At 42.6% G+C, this 22918-nt stretch overlaps 1 protein-coding gene across 2 annotated transcripts in view; it reads left to right on the top strand.

Moving 5' to 3' along the window:
• The window catches only part of METTL6 (methyltransferase 6, tRNA N3-cytidine), a 48861-nt gene extending 26220 nt beyond the window's left edge, over positions 1-22641 (top strand). For both annotated transcript variants that reach the window (XM_072651289.1, XM_072651286.1), the window contains exon 6: positions 22317-22641. In XM_072651289.1, the coding sequence (XP_072507390.1) occupies positions 22317-22387 (71 nt within the window). In that variant the 3' untranslated portion in view covers positions 22388-22641. The remainder of the gene's footprint in view (positions 1-22316) is intronic.
• Positions 22642-22918: the final 277 nt, after the last annotated feature.

Genomic DNA, 22918 nt, shown 5'->3' on the forward strand with positions numbered 1-22918 from the left:
TGCTAGAGATGTCTGTTCTGCCTCCACTGGAGCCATGCATAGACAACCCCCATGTTACAGGTGGGAGGCAGGCCCTGGCCACACAGTCTTCACAATATGTGGGACTTCTTCCTTGTGTAACTCACATGACTTGGCTTAACATAAATAAATACCACCATGCCATGGAAAGAAGAATTTTCTAGAATTTAAAGTTCATTCAGAAAGGGTCTACTGTGCCCTGCCATGTACTACTCCCTACATGATGTGTGTTGTATCATACACAGGTAGTTGTCCACCTTTCCCACCTCTCTTTGAAGTGGTATCTCACTCCTGAATAATGTTAAGAGCTCTTGTTTCTGTAACACTTTATGTCAAGTTAATAAGTACCTTTATTAAGGTAATAAGTGCCTTTATTAAGTGCCTACTATGTGCCAGGCATTATGCTAGATGCCAGAGATTTAAGGAAAGGCAAATATAATGCTTGCCCTCAAGAAGCTTACATGCTAATAGAAGAGACAACATACCAATAACTATGTACAAGATAAATGCAGAATAAATTGGAGAAAATCTCAGAGGGAAAGCATTAGCCTTGAGGGAGGATTGGGAAAGGCTTCTTGTAGAAAGTAGGATTTGGGAAAAGTAAGAAAGTGGGATTTGAAGGAAGCCAGGAGACAGAGAGAATTCCAGGCATGAAGGATGGCTGGTGGAAATGCAGAGTTGTACAAGAGAGAGCCACTTGATTGCAGAGTACATTGAAGGGAGTAAGGTGTAAGAAATCTAGAAAGGTGGGAAAGGTTATAAAAAGCATAAAGAGTTTTTAAAAGCCAAACAAAAGATTTTGTGTTTGACCATGGAGGTGATAGAGCGTCACTGGAATTGATTAACTACAGAGGTCAGACCTGTTTGACAGGTTTGACAGCTGAATAGCGGGTGGGCTGAAATGGAGAGAGACTTGTGGCAGGTTTCTGCAGAGATCCAGGTGTGAGGCAAGGAGGGGCTACACCAGAGGGCATGGCAATGTCAGAAGAGAGAAGGGAGTTTATACAAGACGTGTTGCAAAGGTACAAATGACAGGACTTGACAATCAGTTGGATAGAGAGGGTGAGAGAGAATTGGAAATTGAGTGCAGCACATAGTTGTGACCCTGGGAGGCTGTGGGTGCACTCAGCAGTAATAGGGAAGTTGGAACAGGGGAGGCTTTTTGGGAAAAGATGAGTTCAACTTTTGATCTGCTGCGTTTGAGGTGTTCTGCTCTATGGAGCATCCAATTCAGGGTGTTTAATAGGCAGTTGGAGATTGGAAGTCAAGGTAGAGGGAGGGGGTGGATCAATAGATCTGAGAATCATCTTCAGAGAATGATCATTGAATCCCTGGGCGGTGAAGAGATCAAGTAAGACAGTATATATAGAGAAGTAGGCAGGTGGATTTCCAGCCTATCCCCAGCAGGACTAAGCTTTCCCCAGAGTTCATGTTCCCTCCCACTACCTGGTGACAGCAGGGGAGGGAAGGAAGGTGATTTTGCTAACAAATGCTAATAAATAAATTAAATAAATGATACATTTATGAGTCAGTTTACTCATAGCAATGTCATGTGGAAGGTACAACTATTGAATACTTTGATGGGTGCTTCCTCCAGGAGGCAGAATATAGCCCATTCATGTGTATGACTCTTGTGAGTATCCTCCTGTCCACCCACCTTGCTTGGGCACATCCCCTAGAATGATCACTTGATGTTACTCAGACACTAATGGGATGCTCAGGTTGGGCATCATTTGTCAAAAGCTCTTGTTATGTGATCATCTCACCCTCTTTTCTGGAATTATGTCTCTGACGAGATCCAGTCTCCCATTTATCATGGGATCATAGACTTAGAGCTGGAAGGGACCTTAAAGGTCCTCTAATCTAACCCCCCCCCCTTTTTTTTTTTTACAAATGAGGAAACAGAGGCCCAGAGAGGTTGAATGACTTGCTCTGAATCACACAGCCAGTGTCTGGGGACATTATCCAAGTGTCCACTATTACAATCTAAGTTCTCCTGTTCTCTATCAACCACACTATGTTACCTCATCCCTTGCACAATTATTCGTTGGCAGTATGCCGCAGTGTACTTACACCCACCCTACGTTTATTATAATTGCATTTTGGATAATATGCAATTACTTGTAGTTATTGATCCATTGTATTTATAAATGAAATGATTCAGTGAATGAAGCCACACACCATGAGGAGCAGAATATTGATGCTAATGTGATGAGCAGTATGAAACACCAGAGGGCGCTCTGGGGCATCCACCAAGTTCCCACTATCTCAGTCATTCACTCTTTGGCTCCATCCTTTCATGGAGTTGGTTGGACAGGGGCCATGTCTTCATCCTCTGATCCTGTCTCAGGGCTTATAAACCCCCTACCCCACTGCTCAGATAACCACTGCCTTTCACCATCAGCACTTTCCTCAAAGCCAGTTGTATCAAAACTTTAATGCAGGGGCTTTTAACTTTTTGTGTCATGGACCCCTTTAGACCTTCCTTAGGATAATATTGATAAATATGTAAAATAAAGTACAAAGAATTACAAAAGAAATCAATTATATTGAAGTAGTTTTATATACATACGTGTGTGTGTGTGTGTGTGTGTGTATACACATAGAAATATACCAGTTCATAGACCCAAGATCATAAAGCCCTGCTTTGATGGTAATGGTAGAATGGTAAATCATAGCAGGTGAATATTAATGCCCACCACATGAGCATTCCCAGCCTGTGATCTTTCTGGTTCCCTGTAAACCTCCTTACTCCCTCCCTTCCCCAAAGCTTCTGGCAGGACAGATGTCCTGACATTCAAGTCCCTACGGGGAGAAATCAAGAACTTTCGCCTCAGGATTCTCCCCTCCCAAGTCACCAGAGATCATCATTGGTGAAGCAATGCTTCTAATGTCTCATAGATTCTTTCTGAGGGAAACCTTGGTTGAGCATGAAGCAAAGTGACACAAGACAGGTTTTGCTTTCAGGAATTCTGTTTCCTGATTTCCTCATTGGAAAAGCAATATGGTACAGTGGAAAGATCGTTGACTTTCAAGAACCTGGGATCAATCCTGCCAAGTAGTGAGTTACTACTTGTGTGCTTTAAAAAAGCAAGTTTGTGCATTTAATCGAAAGTCTGTCTCTTTAAGTACCAGACAAGTCTGAGGGCATTTCCCCCGTGGGAGGTAAACGGTCAGGGCATCACAGTCCCGCCAAGGTTGTCATTGAGGAATATGCACGGGCCATCACAAACCTGAGGACTGCTTCCCTCATCCTAGTCCAGTTTTCTTCATCATTCCCAGGAAGATTGGGGCATCCTTGGCCAGCACTCCCCAGAGCTGTGCACTTGGGGCCTACTTATGGGAGTCTCAAACACTTACTGGCTGTGTGACCCTGGGCAAGTCACTTAACACCTCTCAACCTCAGTTTCCTTATCTGTAAAAAGAGAATAATAGTAACATCTAGTTCACCATGTTGTTGTAAGGGTTAAATGACATACCATGGAAAGTACTTTGCAACCTTTAAAGTACTTTATAAATGCAAGCTATTATTATTATTATTTCAGTCACTTAAAGCACTGAACAGTTTCCTAAATGCAGTCCAACCTTCTCCCTTCCTCCTTTTCCTATTGGCACTGTTTGTCCAGATATTACTATTTTCATTTTACACATAAGGATGCTGAGGGAGAGAGAGATAACTTAACTGGCTAGCCAATCGGCCTACAGCTTGCAAGGGGCAGAACTGAGATTCAGACTCAACTCTCTGGATTTCCCATCTGGCCCCAAACACCTTACCACACTGTCACGTTCACATGGATCCAGATCTGTCAGCATTGTGGGACCCCCGTTCTTTAGCTGCCCCTCAGCCCTTTTCCTGGATACAGTGAGCAGAGAATCTTGTGCCATGGACTTCCCCATCCCACCAGAGCCCTCCAGTTCCCAAAGTTTAATGCTGTTCCTCTGTGGCTGGTCTTCATGTTGAACCTGATTTCACCCAAACTGAAATGTTGCAGGTGGCAGGGGTGGGGTGGGTGCACAGTGTAATTTGGGCCCTAGTCCTATTCTCCCTCAGGATAGCCCTAACATCGTCACTGGGCACATGGGCTTTGGGCAGGGTATAATAATGACAATTACTGGCATGTATGTGGTACTTTGATGTCTGCAGGGCACTTTGTATACATTATCTTACTTGGGCTTCACAATAAACATGTTAAGGTACTACTGTTATCCCCATTTCACAGATGAAGAAACTGAGGCCCAGAGAGGTTCTGACCATGCACCTGATACGTGTGAAGGAAGGGGTTGGAGCCTAGGTCTCCCTGACAAGTCCAGCATTCTGCTGAGGATACCGTGCTGCCTCCAGCATGCAGAGCCCTAACTAGGCTGGGGTAATCAGGAGCTGGCATGCAGTGGGGCAGTGCACACCCTCCCAGTTACAATCCTCCAGCCCGTCAGCTCCATGAGGTGTAGTATAGACACTTGGCTGCTCCTATTTTCTCATTCACCTCTAGGCTGCCACTTCTAGGGTTCCAGTTCTGTCAAACACCCCTCTCCTGGGGCTCCCTTGCCCTCCCCATACCCACTGCAGTGTCTCCCACTTGCTCCTGGGGTTTGGAAAGTTGGGAATTGAGAACTGTTGGTGGTGCCAGGGAGTCAGGTGGATGGAGCTTCTGGAATGGAGTGTCACTCCATTCCTGGTATCATTATACCTAACCAGGACCATGTCATACCTTTGCCAGGCCTGTGACCCACAACCTAACTTTCACAGGGGTTTCCTGAGATCAGTGGCTATGAGCCAGTGGGTATTTCTGCACCTTTCTACATCCCAATGCCAACTCGATTTGCCCTGGGTGCCAAGATTCCTGGTGGTGTCTCTGACACTAACAATTATGTCAAAATCACCACAACCATCCATCCTGGATTTTCTGGGACTGTTTGCATGTCCTCCTCTGTAAAATGAGGGGACTGCCCGAGAAGAGATCTAAGCCCCTTTCGTTGTCCTAAATCCTAGGATTCATTTCAAAGAGGAACAACTGCCCTGCCAAAGTGACAACCAGGGTGAAAAACCCCTTGTCTGATCTGGGGTCACTGTAGTGTGTTAGGAATGGGGGAGTGCCCACCATGCCCTCTGCTCACCCGGACCTTCTGCTGTCTATGAGCAAGGGCCTGGAATCTCTGGGGGCCAAATTGTAGGAGTGAGGTGCGAGGGCAGATGGTCCTGTGGCTTTGGCTCTTTCGCCATGATTAGCAGCTCCCAAGAGGATATCTCTTTAGAGTGACATGTCCCACTTAATTTCCTGACAGCACCTCCCACAGGATCCCCATGGAGCAATCCTTTCTTAGGTCTGTCCCCGCAGATAATAGAAGGGTGATTGGTTAAAATACAGCATAAACTCTAAATAAACCTGAGCTGACTCCTTGGTGAAGCTGATCCATTCATTTGTATGGGGTTCTTTTTTAGTATTAAATGTTTGCATTGTGGTTGGGGTTTTTTGCTTAAATTTTTACCCCCAATTACATGCATAAAACTTTAACATTCATTTTTGAAAATATTGAGTTCCAAATTCTCTTCTTCCCTCCTTCCTCTTCCCCTTATTGAGAAGGCAAGCAGTTTGACATGTGAAGTCACACGGCATGTATTTCCATATTAGTCACACTGTGAAAGAAAACCAAAAAGAACAAAAACCAAGAAAAAGAAAGTGAAAAAAATGTATTTCGATCTGCATTCAGACTCCATCAAGTCTTTCTTTGGAGGTGGATAGCATTTATCATCATGAGTCCTTTGGAATTGCATCAAGTTTTTAAAGACTTTTGTCAATGCTCTTTTATTTTTACCTAATGTTTATTTCCCAATAGACCATCCCCTCCCCACTCTTCCCTGGTGAACTATCCCTGGTAACAAAAAAAAACAGCGAGGCAAAACAAATTGCTGAAAGGCTGGATCTCACAGTGTACGTAACAGTCTGGTCCCCCAGCTCTTCACCTCTCTACTAAGGCAGAAAATGTGTTTCATTATCTTTTTTCAAGGTTCAAGATTAATTATTGCAATTCATCTGCGTTCAGGCTCCAAGCTACCTTCCCAGACTTGTGGTCATCATATATATTTTACTTCTGATCCTTTCTTCTTATATAGCACTTGATACAAGTCTTCCCATGCTTCTTGGATTTGGTCACCTTCCTCCTGCCTGATGGCAAAATTACTGTATCATGCTGCAGATAATACCCTTGCCTTTATAAGGTTTTAGTCCACGTGCCATGATTTGTTCAGCCATTCCCTAATTGATGACATCTCCATTTTTTTCCTGCTACAAAAAGTTCTGTGAGGACTATTTTGTTATATATGGGACCTTTCTGTCTTTTACCTGCTTGGAGTTTATCGCGTTGTACTTTGTTGTTGGCCGTCTAAGGAAAAATCATAGAGAGAAATAGCAGAAATGCTTAACCCCCAGTCAGAAGACCTGGACTTAAATCCCAGCGTGACTTTGGTAAAGTCTGTAGCCTATCTGGGCCTCGGTTTCCTCACTTGTAATACTAATAAAAATTATAGTTATCATTTATATACTGCTGTGTTCTAGTGCTTCACAATTTTTATCTCATTTGATCCTCCCAACAACTCTGGGAGCTAGGTGCTATAATTATCCCTGTTTTACAGTTGAGAAAACTGAGGCAAGCAGAAATTATATGACTTGCCTAGAATCACACAGGTAGTAAGTGTCAGAGGCCAAATTTGAACTCAGGTCTTCCTGACTCCAGGACCAGGGCTCTATCCACTGTACCACTAAATAAAGGAATAAGGCTAGGTAACATCTGAGGTCCCTCTAGGCTCTAACCTCTCTGATCTCAGCACTTTCAGAGGTCACTTAGATCCAGAAGCACAGGAAATGACCTTTGGTTTGGGGAAAGGTAGAAGAAAAGGCAAGAAAGGGAAAGGATCTGTGTGGGGGAACCTCTGTTGAGCCCATGCTACATGCTGCTCAGGAGAGTGACAGGTGTTCATTCTCCACTTCGTGGCAGTACCATCCCTGCCTGAAGAACAACCTGGCACACTACCCCCTGAATCTGAGGCTCATCTGCTTCTGGTTCACTTTGTTCTTCCAAGGGGATTGGATTGGAGCCTACTCAGGGCCTGGCCCATAGATGAGGGAGACAGGACAGAAGCCTCTGAGATCAGTTGCCGTGGGGCTGCTTGCTGCTCTCATGAGATTCTGGGAGTCACAGACTTAAGGCTAGACTTGAGTGATTCTTGTATCTGTGATGGGGCTAATCAGGGAATCCACCCACATCTGGTGGCCTGGGAGCTGGGCCACGCATGATGGGCCTGCACTCTGGCCACATCCGATGGGCCAAATGTGCTCCAACTTGGGGACCGAAGAAGGACTTGCTGTCTGGAGTTGGAGTCAATAAATGCCGTAGGCTGCCTCCATCCACCAGCATCAAACACAAAGTCCTGTGTTTGACATTCAAAGCCCTTCATAACCTGGCTGCAATCTTTCCAGTCTTATTAGATGCTGCTCCCCTTCCCAGGCTCTTGGATTCAACCAAACCTACCTTCAGGCTGTTCTTCACACAAGACATTCCCTCTACCACCTCTCTACCTGTGTCCTGCCCTCCCCACCCTCCAGCATGCCCAAAATGCATTTTCTCCTATCCCTGCTTCACAGAGTGCCCCTCTTCCTTCAAGATGCACTGAAGCATCATCTTCTGCAAAAAATCTTTCCTTATCCCTCCAAAAAGCTCGCATCCTTGCTCTCAAAACACCTTGTATTTTACTACTTTGTATGCATTTGTATTTATTTAGTTTATGTGTATACCATTTGCATTTTTACGTGTACTTATCTCCCAGTTAGGGTAGGGATTACTTCATTCTTTGTACTTGTATACTCAGTACGGCACACAGTAGGTACTTCATAAATGCTTGACTGAGCCATTGGACCTCCTGTCTCCACCTACGGAAGGTAAGTTCCTTGAGGGAAGGGATTTTTATTTTTGTCTTGATATACCTAGCACAATGCGAGGAACATAGTAGGTGCTTCCTAAATCCTTGATTGAGTGAGGATTATACCTACTGTCTTCCCCTATGAAATATAAACTCCTTGAGTGAAAGAATATTTTATTTTTCTCTTGATATAGCTAGCACAATGCTTGACACATAGTAGATGTATCCACCTGGATTGATTGAGTGATTTAAGCTCCTTGAGGACAGGTATTGATTCATTTTTTTAAGCAGAGTTAAGTGACTTACCTAGGGTCACTCAGCTAAAAAGTGTCTGAGGCTGAATTCGAACTCAGGTCTTCCCGATTCCAGGATTGATTCATTTTAGATTTTGTATCCCTAGCACAGTACTTGGTACATTGTAGTACTTCATTCTTGAATAGGTGTTTTAAGCTCCTGAAGAACAGGGATTGTTTCATTTTTGTTTTTATATCTTTAGCACATAGCAGGCACATAGTAGGTGCTTTATAAATGCTTGTTGACTGATTGGTAGTATGTAGTAGTGGAAAGCAATGACACAAGTAACTTACAAGCCTCGGTTACGTATATGGGGGATTGTTATTATTTATTTTTGTTAAGAACTGTCACACATAAAGTTAAATTCATAGGAAGAACCAGACCTAAAGTTTCCTTGATCCACTCTGTGGGTCTGTTCTCACGTTGGCTAAGCTGAATATCATGTTGAGAAGAGTGACTAACGGCAAAGTTCAGGATTATTGTCCTATTCAGAAACCCTATGTGACTTTCTAATGGCACCACATACACATGTTCCTTTCTTGGCATCTGCTGACTGGCTACCACAGGCTTTCGTGGTCGTGAATATTCATGTAGATCACATGGGGAACTACAAGGAAGTGGAGCCTGGCATTTGTACTCAGTGTCCCTGCAGAGAGGAAGTCACTTGACCTGCAGCAATTCCCCTGGGAAAGGACACCACCTCTCTGATGCTAAGGCAGTAGGGCCTTTCAGGGAGTCCCTACTGGAAAATGTCATCTCCTCAAGGAGACCAGAGGTTTTTAACCTTTTTTGTATTGTGGACCTCTATGGCAGTATGGAACCCATCTCAGAATAATGGTGTGGTTTTTTTTTAAAATTCATATTTGAAAGAAATGCTAAATTTCACTGAGAGGCTAGTGAAAAATAAAGATTTCTTATGAATGTATATGTAGAGCCTGTATCAGATTGAATGTTCTCTTGGGATGGGGGAAGGAGAGGGAGGGGAGAAAATTTGAAGCTCAAAATCTCATGGAAGTGAATGCTGAAAACTAAAAATTAATTAATATTTTTTAAAAAGAAAATAAGGATTTTGTTTGGCCATCAAAATTCATGGACCTTCTGACATCCATCCATGGTCCCCTGAGGGTCTATAGACCTGAGGTTAAGGACCTTGTGTTTGAGTGACATATATCTGGGCAAGATTGGCTCCATTGACTGCTGGTTATTCCTCAAATACTCAGTTATATTTGGAGTCAAGGGACCTTGGTCCTTGTTGGATCATTTATTCCCTGTGTAACCTTGGGCAGGTCACTAAATTTCTCTGGGCCGCAGTTTCCCCACTTGTAAAATGAGGGGGTTGGACTCAGTGGTCCCTAGAGACTCTTCTAGCTCTAAATCTAAATCTCACTAGAAATTTGCTCCTCTGCAACTTCTGTTGCTTCCAGTTCTGCCTTCTGGGGCCAAGCAGGACAAGTCTGATCCTATATGCACAGGACATATGTTCAAATATTTGGAGATAACCATGATCTGCTCAGGCCCTCCCCCTCAAATTCTTCTCTAGCTCCACATCCCCAGCTTTTTCAGCCAAACTTTATAGAGTATGACCTAGAGGATGCTTAATTTCTTTTTTCTCCCTCTTGATAGTATTTGATTTTTTCCAATTACATGTAAAGAGTTTCAAATTTTTTTCTCCCTCTCTCCCTTCTCCTCCCCCTCCTCAAAACAGCTATACGTGTACAATCATATTAAACACATTTCCACGCTGGTCATGTTGTGAAAGAAGAAGCAGAACAAAAGGGAAAAAACCATGAGAAAGAAAAAAGAGAGAGCAAAGAGTCTGCTTCAATCGGCCCTGGACTCCATAGCTCTTTCTCTGGATGTGGACAGCATTTTCCATCAGGAGTCTTTGTAGTTGTCTTAGATCATTGCATGGCTGAGCAGGGCTGAGTCTCTCAAGGCTGATCATCGCCCAATGCTGCTGTTACTGCCCACAGCGTCCTCCTGGTTCTGCTCACTTCACTCAGCAGAAGATGCTTCATTTCAGAACTCTCTGATATTCTGTTGCTGCTGCTTCCCCGCAAGTGTCGGTTCCCAACTCAGGGGACACTGGGACCCAAGAATCACAGAATCTCTGAGTCGGAAAAGACCCTAAAGGTCTTTAGAGGTAGGAGGTGACACCTTGGAGATAGAATGGTGGACCTGGAGTCATGAAGACCTGAATTCAAATCCTGCGGCAGACGTTTACTACCTATGGAACCCTGGGCAAGTCACTTAACCTCTGTCCACTTCATTTCTCATCTGAAAAATGGGGATAAAAACAGCACCTACCTCACAGGGTTGTTGGGAGATCAAATGAGAGCACATGTATGAAGCTCTTTACAAACTTGAAAGCATTATATAAATATTAGCTGTTATTATTATTGGACTTCATTCAACTGGGATCCTGTGTGGGCTTGATTTACATAAGGCTGATGAAATACATTGCAGTGGGCTTTCCTGTCACCCTGAAATCACATCTATTCATAAGCCCAGTCAAGAGGGCCAGGAAAGCCCCTCTGCCCCTTTAACATGGGGAGCAGGTAGGCATTCCATCTTCCATATGGCTCTGAATCAATGATTCTGATTGAGCTTGATAATTTCTTGGATCTTTTCCTGGAACTTCAGGTTTTTCCCTTCAGGGAAGAAAGCAAATTGGTAGAGAAATTAGCTCTAAAGTTCAGTACAATATGATTAATCTTTATTAAGCACCTACTGTGTGAAAGGCACTATGCTAAGGTTCCAGAAAGAAAAAAGATTAAAAAAAACCCCCCACAAACCGATGAAGTGCCTGCCCTCAACGAGGTTATATTCTACTCAAGTTTATATTCCAACATTCTAATGTATTATTAAATAACATTTCAAAAGAGGAGACTTGATCAATGTTTAACCCAAGGGGAATGAATGTCTAATGGTAAAATCTGAAGCTCTGTGATACCCAGGTAAGAAATAAGTATGGGGACAGGAAGCAACATGAGCTGAAGCTGTCACTTTTGTGGCACTAAGTGCAGAATGAACTATCTATCCTGGAGCATCCACAGAAAGCAGCTGACAGACCATAAAGGAGTCTCCCTCACCTGGAAACAGAGGGGAATTGCAGATTAAAAACCGGAAGGAACCCTAATGGTCATTTATATCCAGTCCTCGCATTTTTCAGATGAGTAAACTGAAGCACTAAAGGGCACATAACTTGTCCAGGGTTACACAGCTAGTAGATATTTGAGTTAGTAACAGAACTCGGGTCTTCCTGACTCAAGTCCCATGCCCATTTCGGTCCTTCCCACCACAGTTGAGAAGAACCAGCATAAAATGCCCTCCTTTTCCAGTTTCAGAAAAGCCAACCTTCCTTTGCTCCTGCCACATTGGCAGGACTGGGCTTCAGTTTGGTAAAGAGCTGGGGAGAGCTTGCCTGAAGTGTATTTCTTCTCCTGGGTAATCTCTGTCTACGGATCCCTTTCCCCCTGTATCAGAAGGCTGTGTGTTTCATTTTGGACCAATGTCTTGGGTTCTGGGCCAGGGCAGATGGCTCTGCTTTTTCATGGCTCTGGGAGAACAAAATTTCTTTGCAAGTTTTTGCCAAGGTCTGGAGGGACTTGGAGGTAACTCATTTTTACAGTATTGTACCATAATCAAAATAATAATAATAGCTAGCATTTATATAGTTCTCGAAGGTTTGCAAATCACTTTGACAAATATTACCTCATTTTATCCTCACAACTGTGGGAGGAACATTCTGTTATTATCATTTTACAGATGAGGAAACTGGGGCGGACAGAAGTGAAGTGACTTTCCCAGCATTACACAGCTAATTGGTGTCTGGGGCCAGATTTGAACTCAGGTCTTCCTGACTCCAAGACCGGCAATCTCTCTTCACTAGCTGTATGTGGGTCTGGAGTATCTTAGAGCATTATTGATTCTAAAATTGAAACTGACAGAAATAACCTAAGACTTCTCCTTTACATTAACTAGCTGAAGTCTCAAGGGAATCATCCTCCCAATCCCGACACAGCTCAATACTTAAATTAAAAAACAAAAAAGCAAACAGTATGCTGCTTTTTTCCCAGTAAGCAGCTCATTTAAATAATTATTGCCAAACCTACACATTTTCTAATTTTGCAATTTCCCAAATCTTTGAGATGACTCATACTGTTAAATTATACAGATTGCTAAGTTTTTCCATGATGCCCATCTGAATTTGTTTGTTTTCATCTGTATCCAGGGTTTGTTTTTTGTTTTTTGTTTGGTAGTGCTCAGCTGAGAGTTTTCTCACCCTGGCCAACATAAACCCTCAAGAGTCTTCTCCCTTCACAAACTCTTGGTTTATTTTGGCTAGGTAGGACGAGGTGATACCCTTAAGTGGACTCTCCTTCTGTTTCTTCCCTGCCTGCAGGTTTGGTCCATCTCTTAGATTTGGACTGTGTCCAGCTCTGATCTCTGTAAAATTTTGCATGCTATCGAATGTCTGGTAAATGATAAATCGTAGGCCCATAAACTCAGCCTTGGAAGGGTCCTTCGAGGATGTCTTGTTCAATCCTCCTAACATCAGTCTCTCTAGAACAGACCCAGGTAGTTACGTAGTCTCCATAGTGAATGGGAACCAGCTACCTTTCTAGGAATCCCTTTGTGCTTTTGGATGACTCAAGTACTTGGGAAATCTTTCCTTATATGAATTCCAAATTTGTCTCTTGCTTCTTCTACTCCTTGTTCCTTGTTCTGCTGTCTGGAACAAAGCAAAATGAAGTTTAATATTTCTTCCACAAAAGAATACTTCAAACACTTGAAGACAATTACTAGATCCCTACCTCTTCCCCAGTCTTCTCTGGTTTACTCTCTCTAGTTCCATCAACCAAACTCATGTGGCACAATGTCAAGTCTCTGTATTGTACTGGTCATTCTCTTCTATATGCTCCCTGTATTATCAATAGGTGCCTAGAACTGAATGCAGTAGTTGAGACCGGGGTGGGGAACCTGCGGCCTTGAGGCCACATATGGCCCTCTAGGTCCTCAAGTGCATCCCTTTGACAGAATACAAACTTTGTGAAGTGGCCTCCAGGCCACAGGTTCCCCACCCCTGGTCTAGACTGACCAGAGGAGAGTACTGGGAGTGAGGACTACTTTCCTAATTTCAGTCAATATTCCTTTCTTAACATAACCTAAGATTGTGTTAGCCTTTTTTTGTTGTTTTTGTGGGTCATATCACACTACAGACTCATTAAAACCCCCAAATCATTTTCAGATAAAACGTTGTTTGACTATACCTTCCCTAACTTGCAACTGGGAAGCTGATTCTTTGGATATACATGTATGACTTCATCCTCATTAAATTTCATCTTATTTCTTTCAGGTTTTATTTCTAGCTTGTCAGTACTTTTTAAAATTTCAGCTTTATCATCCTAACTTTATCATCTTAACTTTATCATCAGCTAACTCTTCCAGCTTTGTGTCATCAACAAATTTGATAAATATTTCATATATTCTATTATCCACATCCGTGGTGGTGGTGTTGTTTGGCTGTTTGTCAGTCATGGGTGACTCTTTGTGATCCCATTTGGGGTTTTCTTGGCAGAGATACTGGAGTGCTTTACCACTTCTTTCTCCAGCTCATTTCACAGATGAGGAACTGAGACAAACAGGGTGAAGTGACTTACCCAGGGTCACACAATTAGGAAGCGTCTGAGGCTGGATTTGAACTCAGGTCGTTCTAACTCCAGAGCTGTCCACTGTGCCACCTAGAAATCTTCAGTAGTACAGAGCCAAGGACAATCATGACCTAAAAGCCAACAGAGAGCTATTTCTCATTTTCTGAAAACGGGGACATCTTTAAGACCAATGGGTCTATGTGCTATTGAGAGCATCTTTAGTTTCCTTGGCATTGGTTATTTCCCTCCGTCCACTGGGGTTGGGTGCTTGTGCCAGTGGGAGAAGCTTGCATAAGCATCAGTGTCCTGGAACAAGGATGGTAGGTGGGCTGTGCAAATCCAAGTCAGAAGATAATTACTGGGACTCTGGGGAGCTGTCACAGGACTGAAGAGGAGTTACTCCACAATTACTGTTATTTCCAGTATGACTGTGTTATTTTCACACCACTGAATAATTACCTTGCATTTCTACCAAGAAAGAAGGCTTTTACGGATCATAAAGACAGAGCCCTCACAGAGAAGGAGCCACCGCAGATGATGGGACACCACGAGCTTGTTTTCAGGTTTACTTTTTTGCTTTGGCTTCAAGCCCACTCTCTGACTCATCATTTGATAAGTAAGACCCAGGAAGATGAACCCTGTCACAGAGTCAGAGTCTTGTTCATGACTGTCTGGTCCAACCCATGGCTGAAAAGGAATTCTGAGTTGTGATTCCAGGCCCTGGGCTCTGCACACCATGGCACCACCTGGCTGCCCCAGGTGCTTTTACAGTAGGTGCTTTTCTCCCCTTTGAATGAGGGGGCCAGACTAGAAGACCTCTGAGATCAGCTCCAGCTCTCAATCAGTGATTCCAAGCGTGCTGGATTCCCATTTCAGAGATTTTGTCTTCACCTTCCCCCATACCTAGAATGCTCTCCCTTCTCACTTCTGTTCAGATACCACATTCTGTAGACTTTCTTCAGCCCAAGATTTTCCAGCCTCCTCCCGGGTTTTAGAATTATTTTTTGTCTGTCTTTGAACCCAACCTCGGCTTATTGATTGGCTGACTAGAGGGAGGGGGAAGGGAGAAAGCATCTTTCTAGAGTGGAGAATGACATCAGTGAAGGTGGGGAGCACAGGGGCATCTCCTGTGGCTAGAATCCAGGGTGTGTTCATGTGTATTGTAGGTGGGAATGTTCCAAGGCGATAAGGCAATAAATCAAGGTAGGGTGGGCCCAGGTTGGGAAGGACCTTGAATTTCAAGCTAAGGAATTTGGACTGGGTCCTTCTGGCAGCACACTCAGGGGCAGCCAGCAGGGAGCTGGCCAAGGGGAAAAACAGAGCTCTCTCCTTGATCTGGCAAGGTAAAGAGGTCAGGAAGCCTAGCCCATTTCCCAGGCTCCTTAGGTGGGTCTCCTCTTTTCTCCCTTCTGCTGAGTTTAGAGTTGAATGACTGCAAGCCAGCTAGAATTAGTTTAACCATGAATGTGGAAAGCACTTCGATTTCTTCTGTAAAGGAGGCCAAGGGATGTCATGTCATCTATCTCTGAAGGTTGTAGGGAGGCCATATTGTCCAATACAGATAGCACCAGCACTAGGATCTGAGAGTTCAAGTCCGGTTTTGGATGCTTAAGACCCATGTGATTTGGGGCAAGTTACATAATCTCCCTGGGCCTCAGGGGAACTGGGCTAAATGACCTCTGAGGTCCCATTCAGATCTATGTCTATGATGCCATGATATAGCTCCAGGTCAGGCTGGAGTCACTGTCTGTCAGTTAGCATTTATCAGGCCTGTACCACATGCTCCAGGTTATATGTTAGGGAATATAAAGAAAGGCAAAATCATGGTCCCTGTCCTCAGAGAGGTCACTGTCTACTGGGAGAGACCACATGTAAACGTGAGACAATTGCAGCCCAAATGGAAGGCAGTCTGAGAGAGGGAGGCTCTAGTAACTAGAGGGAGTGGGAAAGGCCTCCTGTAGAGGAGGGGATTTGAGCTGAGTCATGATGGAAGTCAAGAGACAAAGGAGAAGAGGGAGAGCCTTCCAGGCATGGGAGAGGACTGGTACAAAGACACACACCAGGGACATGAAGTCGTGTGTGCAAGAAACAGCACGGCCGGTGCTGGGGTTTACCCAAGTGGCCCCAGGAGGGCAGGCCTGGGTGCCAGTTACTGATGGTCTCCTCTCATTAATCCTGGGATTAATCACTTCTAACTCCCATCTCGGAATCTCTTAATCTCATAAATGCCCACTTACATTAGCATAGATTATCAGATTAGTTAGCTTTACTGAAGGGAAGTAACTAGGAGATCATCTAATCTAATTCTTTCATTTTTCAGATGAAGAAATATAAAAGACCAGGCAGGATTGACTTGCTCAAGTCATGCTGACAGGAACTCAAAGAACCAGAATTTAACAAATATTTTTATTGGCATTTTTTGACATATCAATCAGCTCCTAATGAACCACCCTCCCTTCCTGTAAATAGTAGTTAAGAAAAATAATTTTGACAATTTGTGCAGATAGCACATATAACTTCCCACTCTTCAGAGTTAACCATTTCTTAACAAAAAAGAAAGGTGTGTTTTAACCTCAGTCATCTGGAACCAACCTTGATCATTGTATTTGACCTACACTTTGTCTCCATTTTTGGGGTCTTGATTTCCAGAATTGTAGTTATTGTACATGTAACAACATATACAATACAATACTTTTGTAGAATTGAAGTATGAACAGTTGCTTGTGGCTATAATCCAATGTTCTTTCTACTCCATAGGTGGTAGATTAGGGTGGCATTGGAAAAAGAGTGTGACTATACCTATGTGTGTGTTGGCTGATGAGGGGAGGAGAGAGATGGAGATCCATGGATCAGTGTATGGATGCAAGTTACTTGGGTAGTATATAGGGGGAGATACCGAAAAAGCAAGGGACTGTCAAGATGAGAATTAGTTACTAGTCAATATAAACTTTGCCTCCTACCATTTTGTCTAGAGTTGGTTTAGAAAATAGATCAGAAGCTTGCACTGAGGCATTATATAATGATTAGAGAATTTCTTTTAATTCTTTCAATTCTGCTGGAATTCTGGTGTAGGCAAAAGAAAAGCAGTTAATAATTTCCTGATTTCCTCTGATAATGTTTAATATAAAATTTTGGAATAATCTCTTTGTTCTCTCTGAAGCAAACTCAGAGAATGCCTCTTCCTATGTCAGCAAAAGCCAGCCAAAGCTGACTCTGCACTCCTTGGGAGACCTTTAACCTATGACATATCTTGAATAATGGGACTTTCCTTTGTATCTTATTATCTATAGACACATACTATGTTATGGCATATTAATGGTAAAGAAAAATAGGCATCCTGGGTTTCTATTGAACATTGTTTGCCCTTTCCTGCATCAGTTATCTGTTTGGGGCAGGAAGCCTGCCACTTACTAGTGGTGGGATTTCCGAGACATATGTTTACCCAGCTTGGAATCTCAAGACCTGACTGACATTCTTTGTTAATTGTCCTGTCTTACTGAATTTATGATTTGCTTAATTAGGAGAGTTTCTTTCTCACGCCAAAATGTACTTAAGACAGATAATTTCTGTACTAGGTAGTCAGAGTCACCTCTGACTCCATAGCGCTATGTAACTGTTTTCTTTATGGGGAATTAATTGATTAATTAATTAAATCATAAAATGTATGCATTCAGCCTGTTGCCTTTTCTTAACAAAGTTTTCAAGTCAACACCTCTAATGATCATTTCTTCCTTTAAAAAATTAATGAACCAAGAAGAAGGGAATTCTACTTTGAACCAGATTTTCAACAACAAGGTTGTTTAAGTGGAAATGATACAAACCTTGGGGTTTGTGACTGTTCCACTGAAGAATTTGTTAGAGAAGAGAAAAAAACCTAGCATAATTTTACATTTAAATTCACAAAAGTCTAGACTTTTGGAAAACAGATTTCATAGTGTTCATAGAAAGGAAAAGCAGGATCACTTGGCCCAAGAGTCAGCCTAGCAGAGACAATACACTTTCAAGAATGAAATGTTGGTGACACAAAGGAAAAAAAAAGAAAGTGATGGAATAGGGGCTGGATTTGAAGTCTACCAGCTCAGCCACTTGCTATTTGTGTGACTTTGGGTTAGTTAGCTGACCACTTTGAATCTCAGTTTCTTCATCTGTAAAATGAGGGGATTGGATTGGATGACCTCTAAGGTATCATTCAGCTCCAAGACAAACTCTAATCAGAAATAAAAAGAGGGACCATCTAAGGCAGCTCTCTAAACAATTTAATATTCAGGCATGTAGTGAAGCTAGAAAGGAAGGGCATGTAACACAAGGAGGCTACAAGCACATGTCGTGGTTTTGCAAGATCATTGTCAAGAGTGCAAATGCGATGAACAAAGGCTGATGAGGAAAACCTAGGATCAGCAGACGAGTTTGGGCTTTTTTTTGTCAGGGGATCTTCTTTCTGTATGGTAAGGATGGGATGATAGACAATAACAGACAACAGAGAGAGAAAGCAGAGATGCTCAGCTCTTTTTGTCTTCTGTTATCTTTGCCAAGCACAATGTTCTTTGGATGAGAAGCAACCAAATAAAAATGGTGGAGACCATCGTCTGAATGGATGTCTGACTGAACATCTGACTGACCCCTTGCCTCCCTTATGAAAGGGAGCCAGCTAGAGGATGGCTCTCACTCTTTACAGAACTTTTTCTTTCCCTTTTGGAGTGAAGCAAAGAAAGGAAGATATTTCTTCCTCTCTCCCATCTTCACTCATTCCATCCCAGAGTCAGGAAGTGGTGATCTGTAAGATTATCATGCATAGAGGAGTTCAAGGACATTGTTCCTGAACCCCATACTGTTGCATAGAAGAGGGTGGCTTCATCCTGGAATCTAATCTGACCAGAGAAGGGAGATTTCCTAGGCAGCATTACCTTTGTGGGTATTCCAAGTCTGAGAGCTCTCAAGTCCACGAGTTCTAGGATTGGACCTTCTAGAAAGAGATTTTCTGGTACAGTATGGAAAAGATGGTTCACAAAAGTTCCTGAGAAGCATCCTATCTGGGGAGCAAGACCAAGTCCCATAGAAAGGTAATTGCTTGTTCAACCGATCTCAAAGTAGACAGAACCTCTAGGGGAGTCTAAGCAGCAGCATGGCACTTTGGGTCTGGAAAGGATAGATCATAAATGATGCTGTGGCAGAGAGAGATTCTGCTGGAATGTCAGAGTGCTGCCCTGATGGTGACTCCTGGTGTACTTCTCTCCTTGAGAGGAGCTCGTTGAATATTCTATATGTTTGTGCATCTGTTTATTTTGTATCTTTTGCATTTTCTATGAGGAAAAATCAAAGCTGTCCCATGAATATTTCTATATGAGTAGGGGACCCTATTATCCATATTTGGGGAAATATTTTCATTAGCTATACATTAATAAATTTAAAGATTTTCCTGGAACATTCCAAGTAGGGACAATGAGCCAAGGATAGGACCTGACCCTTTAGAGTTATATCTCCCCAGTATCCAATCCATGTCAACCATAGGCCACAAATTACATAGAATTAAGTTTTTTGACTTTTTTTCCCACAAAAACTTTTATCTTTGCTCTACTGCTTTTTAGATTTGGCACTTTATAATGTAACATGTACAAAATTGTTACAAGGACAAAGATCCCAGATATCAACATATTCTAGAGGTTTTTGGATGTCTCTGGAAAAATAGACCAAAGTATTCTTGTAGAATTTTGAGAACAAAGGGGGTAGCAAGATTTCTCTCTCTATTTTCATGCAAAACTTTATTACTCCTTGTTAATAGGTCACTCTTTCTATTCTCTTGCCTAAATAGGCTGTTGGGAATTTTGTAGCCCTGCAGAAATGGTTTTAACCCTTGATCCTCCAACCCTATATGGTTGCCACCATTCATCTCTATAACTCCTTTCTATCCAAACAAACTACTGACTGCTCTCCAGTTAGATAGGGTATTGCATAGGAACCATTTGGACAATCCCATTCTCTTTCCAAGGAGCATACTAGATCAGGGAATTTCTTACTTAAGGTCCCAATCCTGAAATTCTCAAATTTGGAATATTTTACAAATAGATTTTTACAATGTCTTTTGTTCTTCAGTGAACAAAATGTCCCTGTATACCTCCCTTTTCCCCCTCCCAAAGAGCCAGCTCTTATAACAAAGAACTTTTTTTAAAGGAAAAAGAGAGAGTAAAATCAACAAAATGTTCAAAACATAAAAAGTGCTGGCATTATGTGAAGTGTTTCATTCCCATGGAACATGATCTTTGCAAAGGAGTGGGGAGAGGGGTCTCCTTATATTTCTTCTGTGGGGCTGGTTAATTCTTTATAATTTTACAACATTCAGTTTCTCTTAAATTTTTTATTGATAGCTTTCGTTTTTACAACAACAAAATTTCTCCCTACTTCTTTCCTTTTCCCCCTCCCAGAAAGCCATCCATTATAGTAAATAATTTTTTTAAAAGAAAAAGAGTGAAAAAATCCAGCAAAAGCAGTGAATAAATAAAAAAACTTCTGACAACATAGGCAATGTTCCCCATTCACTGACATCCCCATGGGTGGATGTGTGGTGGGAGATGAAATGTTTTCTCATACCCCTTATTTGGGTCCAAACATATTATTTTCCTGGTGCTGACTGCAGTTTAAGATCCTAATTTTGCCCTTCGTGGACATGGATAGCAGCCTGTTAATGTCCTCTTAAAGGCCCTGTAATCTTTTCCTGCATTCAGGATTAAAAGGCTAAATCAATGAAAGAACGAATCAGTCTGATACATGTTGACTTCTTGTTATGTCTGACTCTCTGTGACCCCATTTGGGAGTTTCTTGGCAGAAATACTGGGGTGCTTTGTCATTTCCTTCTCCGGCTCATTTTACATATAAGGAAACTGAGTCAGACAGGGTTAAGTGACTTGTCCAGGGTCAATAAGTGTCTAGTGAATGCCTGAGGCTGTCTTCCTGACTCCAGGGCCAGAGCTCTATCCATAGCAGCACCTAGCTGCCCAGCAGCTGTTGACTACCAACGGTGCTCTGGTAGAGGTAGGTTCTGCAGACAAGAGTAGCCAAATGAACGCAAGCTGTGGTCTGAGCCCACCAGTGACCTGTGGCTTAGTTAAGGGCTAGGACAAGCCAGTCCCCCTGCCCCACACCGTCAGAGAGCATGCTAGCCCTCTCTTTTCGTTTTGGTTGCTCTTCCCTGACCCCTGTCAAAGGGAAACCAAAGATTTCTGCTAAGAAATCAGAGTAGTGACTTCTCAAAGCTTTAACTCTAGAGCCCTGGCAGAGGATGTGGGTTTAACCATACTTGCAAATATTGAGTGAAGGAGAAATGAAGCAGACGGGATTTCTTTTACTTCATTAGATTAAAATGGAACGGTATGTGTGCATGTGTGTATGGGCACTGGCATGTCCTTATAAACCTCTTAACTTCTATTTTACTTCTGTCTCCTGGATTTTTGTTGTGTTGCTTCCTAAGCTTTTAGAGGGTCTGTTACATGTCAGATAATATAACCTGGGGCCTGACCACTTGGTTTTAGAAATATTTGGATTAATGTTCTTCAGTATCATTGATTTCCTTTGTATGCCTTTGTATTTTATTTTATGGGTTTAGACCCATGATGCCGAGAAGGGACCTCTAGGTTTCCCTAGACGCCAAAGGGATCTGGGAAACAAAAAAGATTAAGATCTCTTGCTTTGGAAGATGTGCTTATCCAGAATTGTAATCATCCACTCTGTGGAGACCTTGCCTAGCTTGAGACACGGAGAGAGTCCCAGAACTAGACTCAGGAAGACTTGGTTCTGAACCTTGTCCCTGACATTTCTTAGCCGTGGGATCATGCACCAGTCACATACCCTCTCTCATTCTGCAGAATTAAGGTGTCAGTTACCATCTCAATGGATTCGATCTTTTTTATTTTTTCCTGATTCACACAGAGGAGTCGAAGATCACCTCCGCATATGTTTTATATTAAGGATAAGGACGTTAGAAACATTTCATTCCGAGCGCCATGAATGTAGCAAACGAACTCCTCTGCCAGCTTCTCTTGCTCGTTTTGTTGTTGTTGGATCATGATGTTTTGATTTGGGGTCAAATTAAAAAGCAGCTTTAAGGGTAAAGAAGGCCAAGGTTATGGATCGTGATTGACAAGGCCCAGCTGGCTGGCTCACGTCCACAGCCTGCTATCTCAAAAATGGACGTGCCCTTGGGCCCAGCAGGCCTCTGGAGCAAGGGCCTGATTGGGAGAGGACAAAGCTGTTGTCACTGATGTACGAAAACAGCACAGACATTGAAGGTGGGTCAGTAGCAGAGGGCAGCATGATGCTCATTTCGTTTGTTTTTTCAGTCTGTGTTTATAGTTGACCTCGGTGCGTCTTCTGGATTAGCTCAGAGACTAAGCCTCTGAATCATTTCACAGAATCTCTAACCCATCCATCTTTGTTTACTTCAGAGATTCAGGAGAAGAAAGAAACTCACAACTGCGGAAGGCTGGAAAATGGGGAACGTCAGAGTGGATTTTAAGTGCAAGATAACAGCAGTCAGCATCTTGCTGCATTGCTGCAAAGCATGAAGATTACTGGCCTAATGGGAAGGACTGAGAGACTTGTCTGGAGAGATTCTACTTGCCTCTAAATGTCCGCAGTAAATTAAAACCATTTCTTAAACTTTTTTTTCAATTAGCAAGCATTGATTTTTTTTCCTCTCTATTTCACAGTAGATAAAAAAGAAAGAAAAATAAAATGCATGTAATAATATGCAGAATCAAGCAAAACAAATTCTCACATTGATTGTGTCCAAGAATGGGTGTCTCTTTCTGCAGTCTGAATTAATCAGCTGTCTCTCAGTAAAGAGGTAGATAGCCTGCTGCTTTGTTGGGCCTCTGGAACCATAGATGGTCATTCTATAATCCACATACTATTAAAGTTCCACAAGTAATTTAAAAGAAAAAAAGTTAATTGTCAAAAGTCTATTTGACATAAGCAAATTTATCTCTTCTAAGATTTTTGGGGGGTTTTCTTTTGTGGATGGTGAGTGATCCCCAGTGAATGAATT

This window comes from Notamacropus eugenii, chromosome 3, assembly GCF_028372415.1.
Source record: "Notamacropus eugenii isolate mMacEug1 chromosome 3, mMacEug1.pri_v2, whole genome shotgun sequence".
NCBI lineage: Eukaryota > Metazoa > Chordata > Mammalia > Diprotodontia > Macropodidae > Notamacropus > Notamacropus eugenii.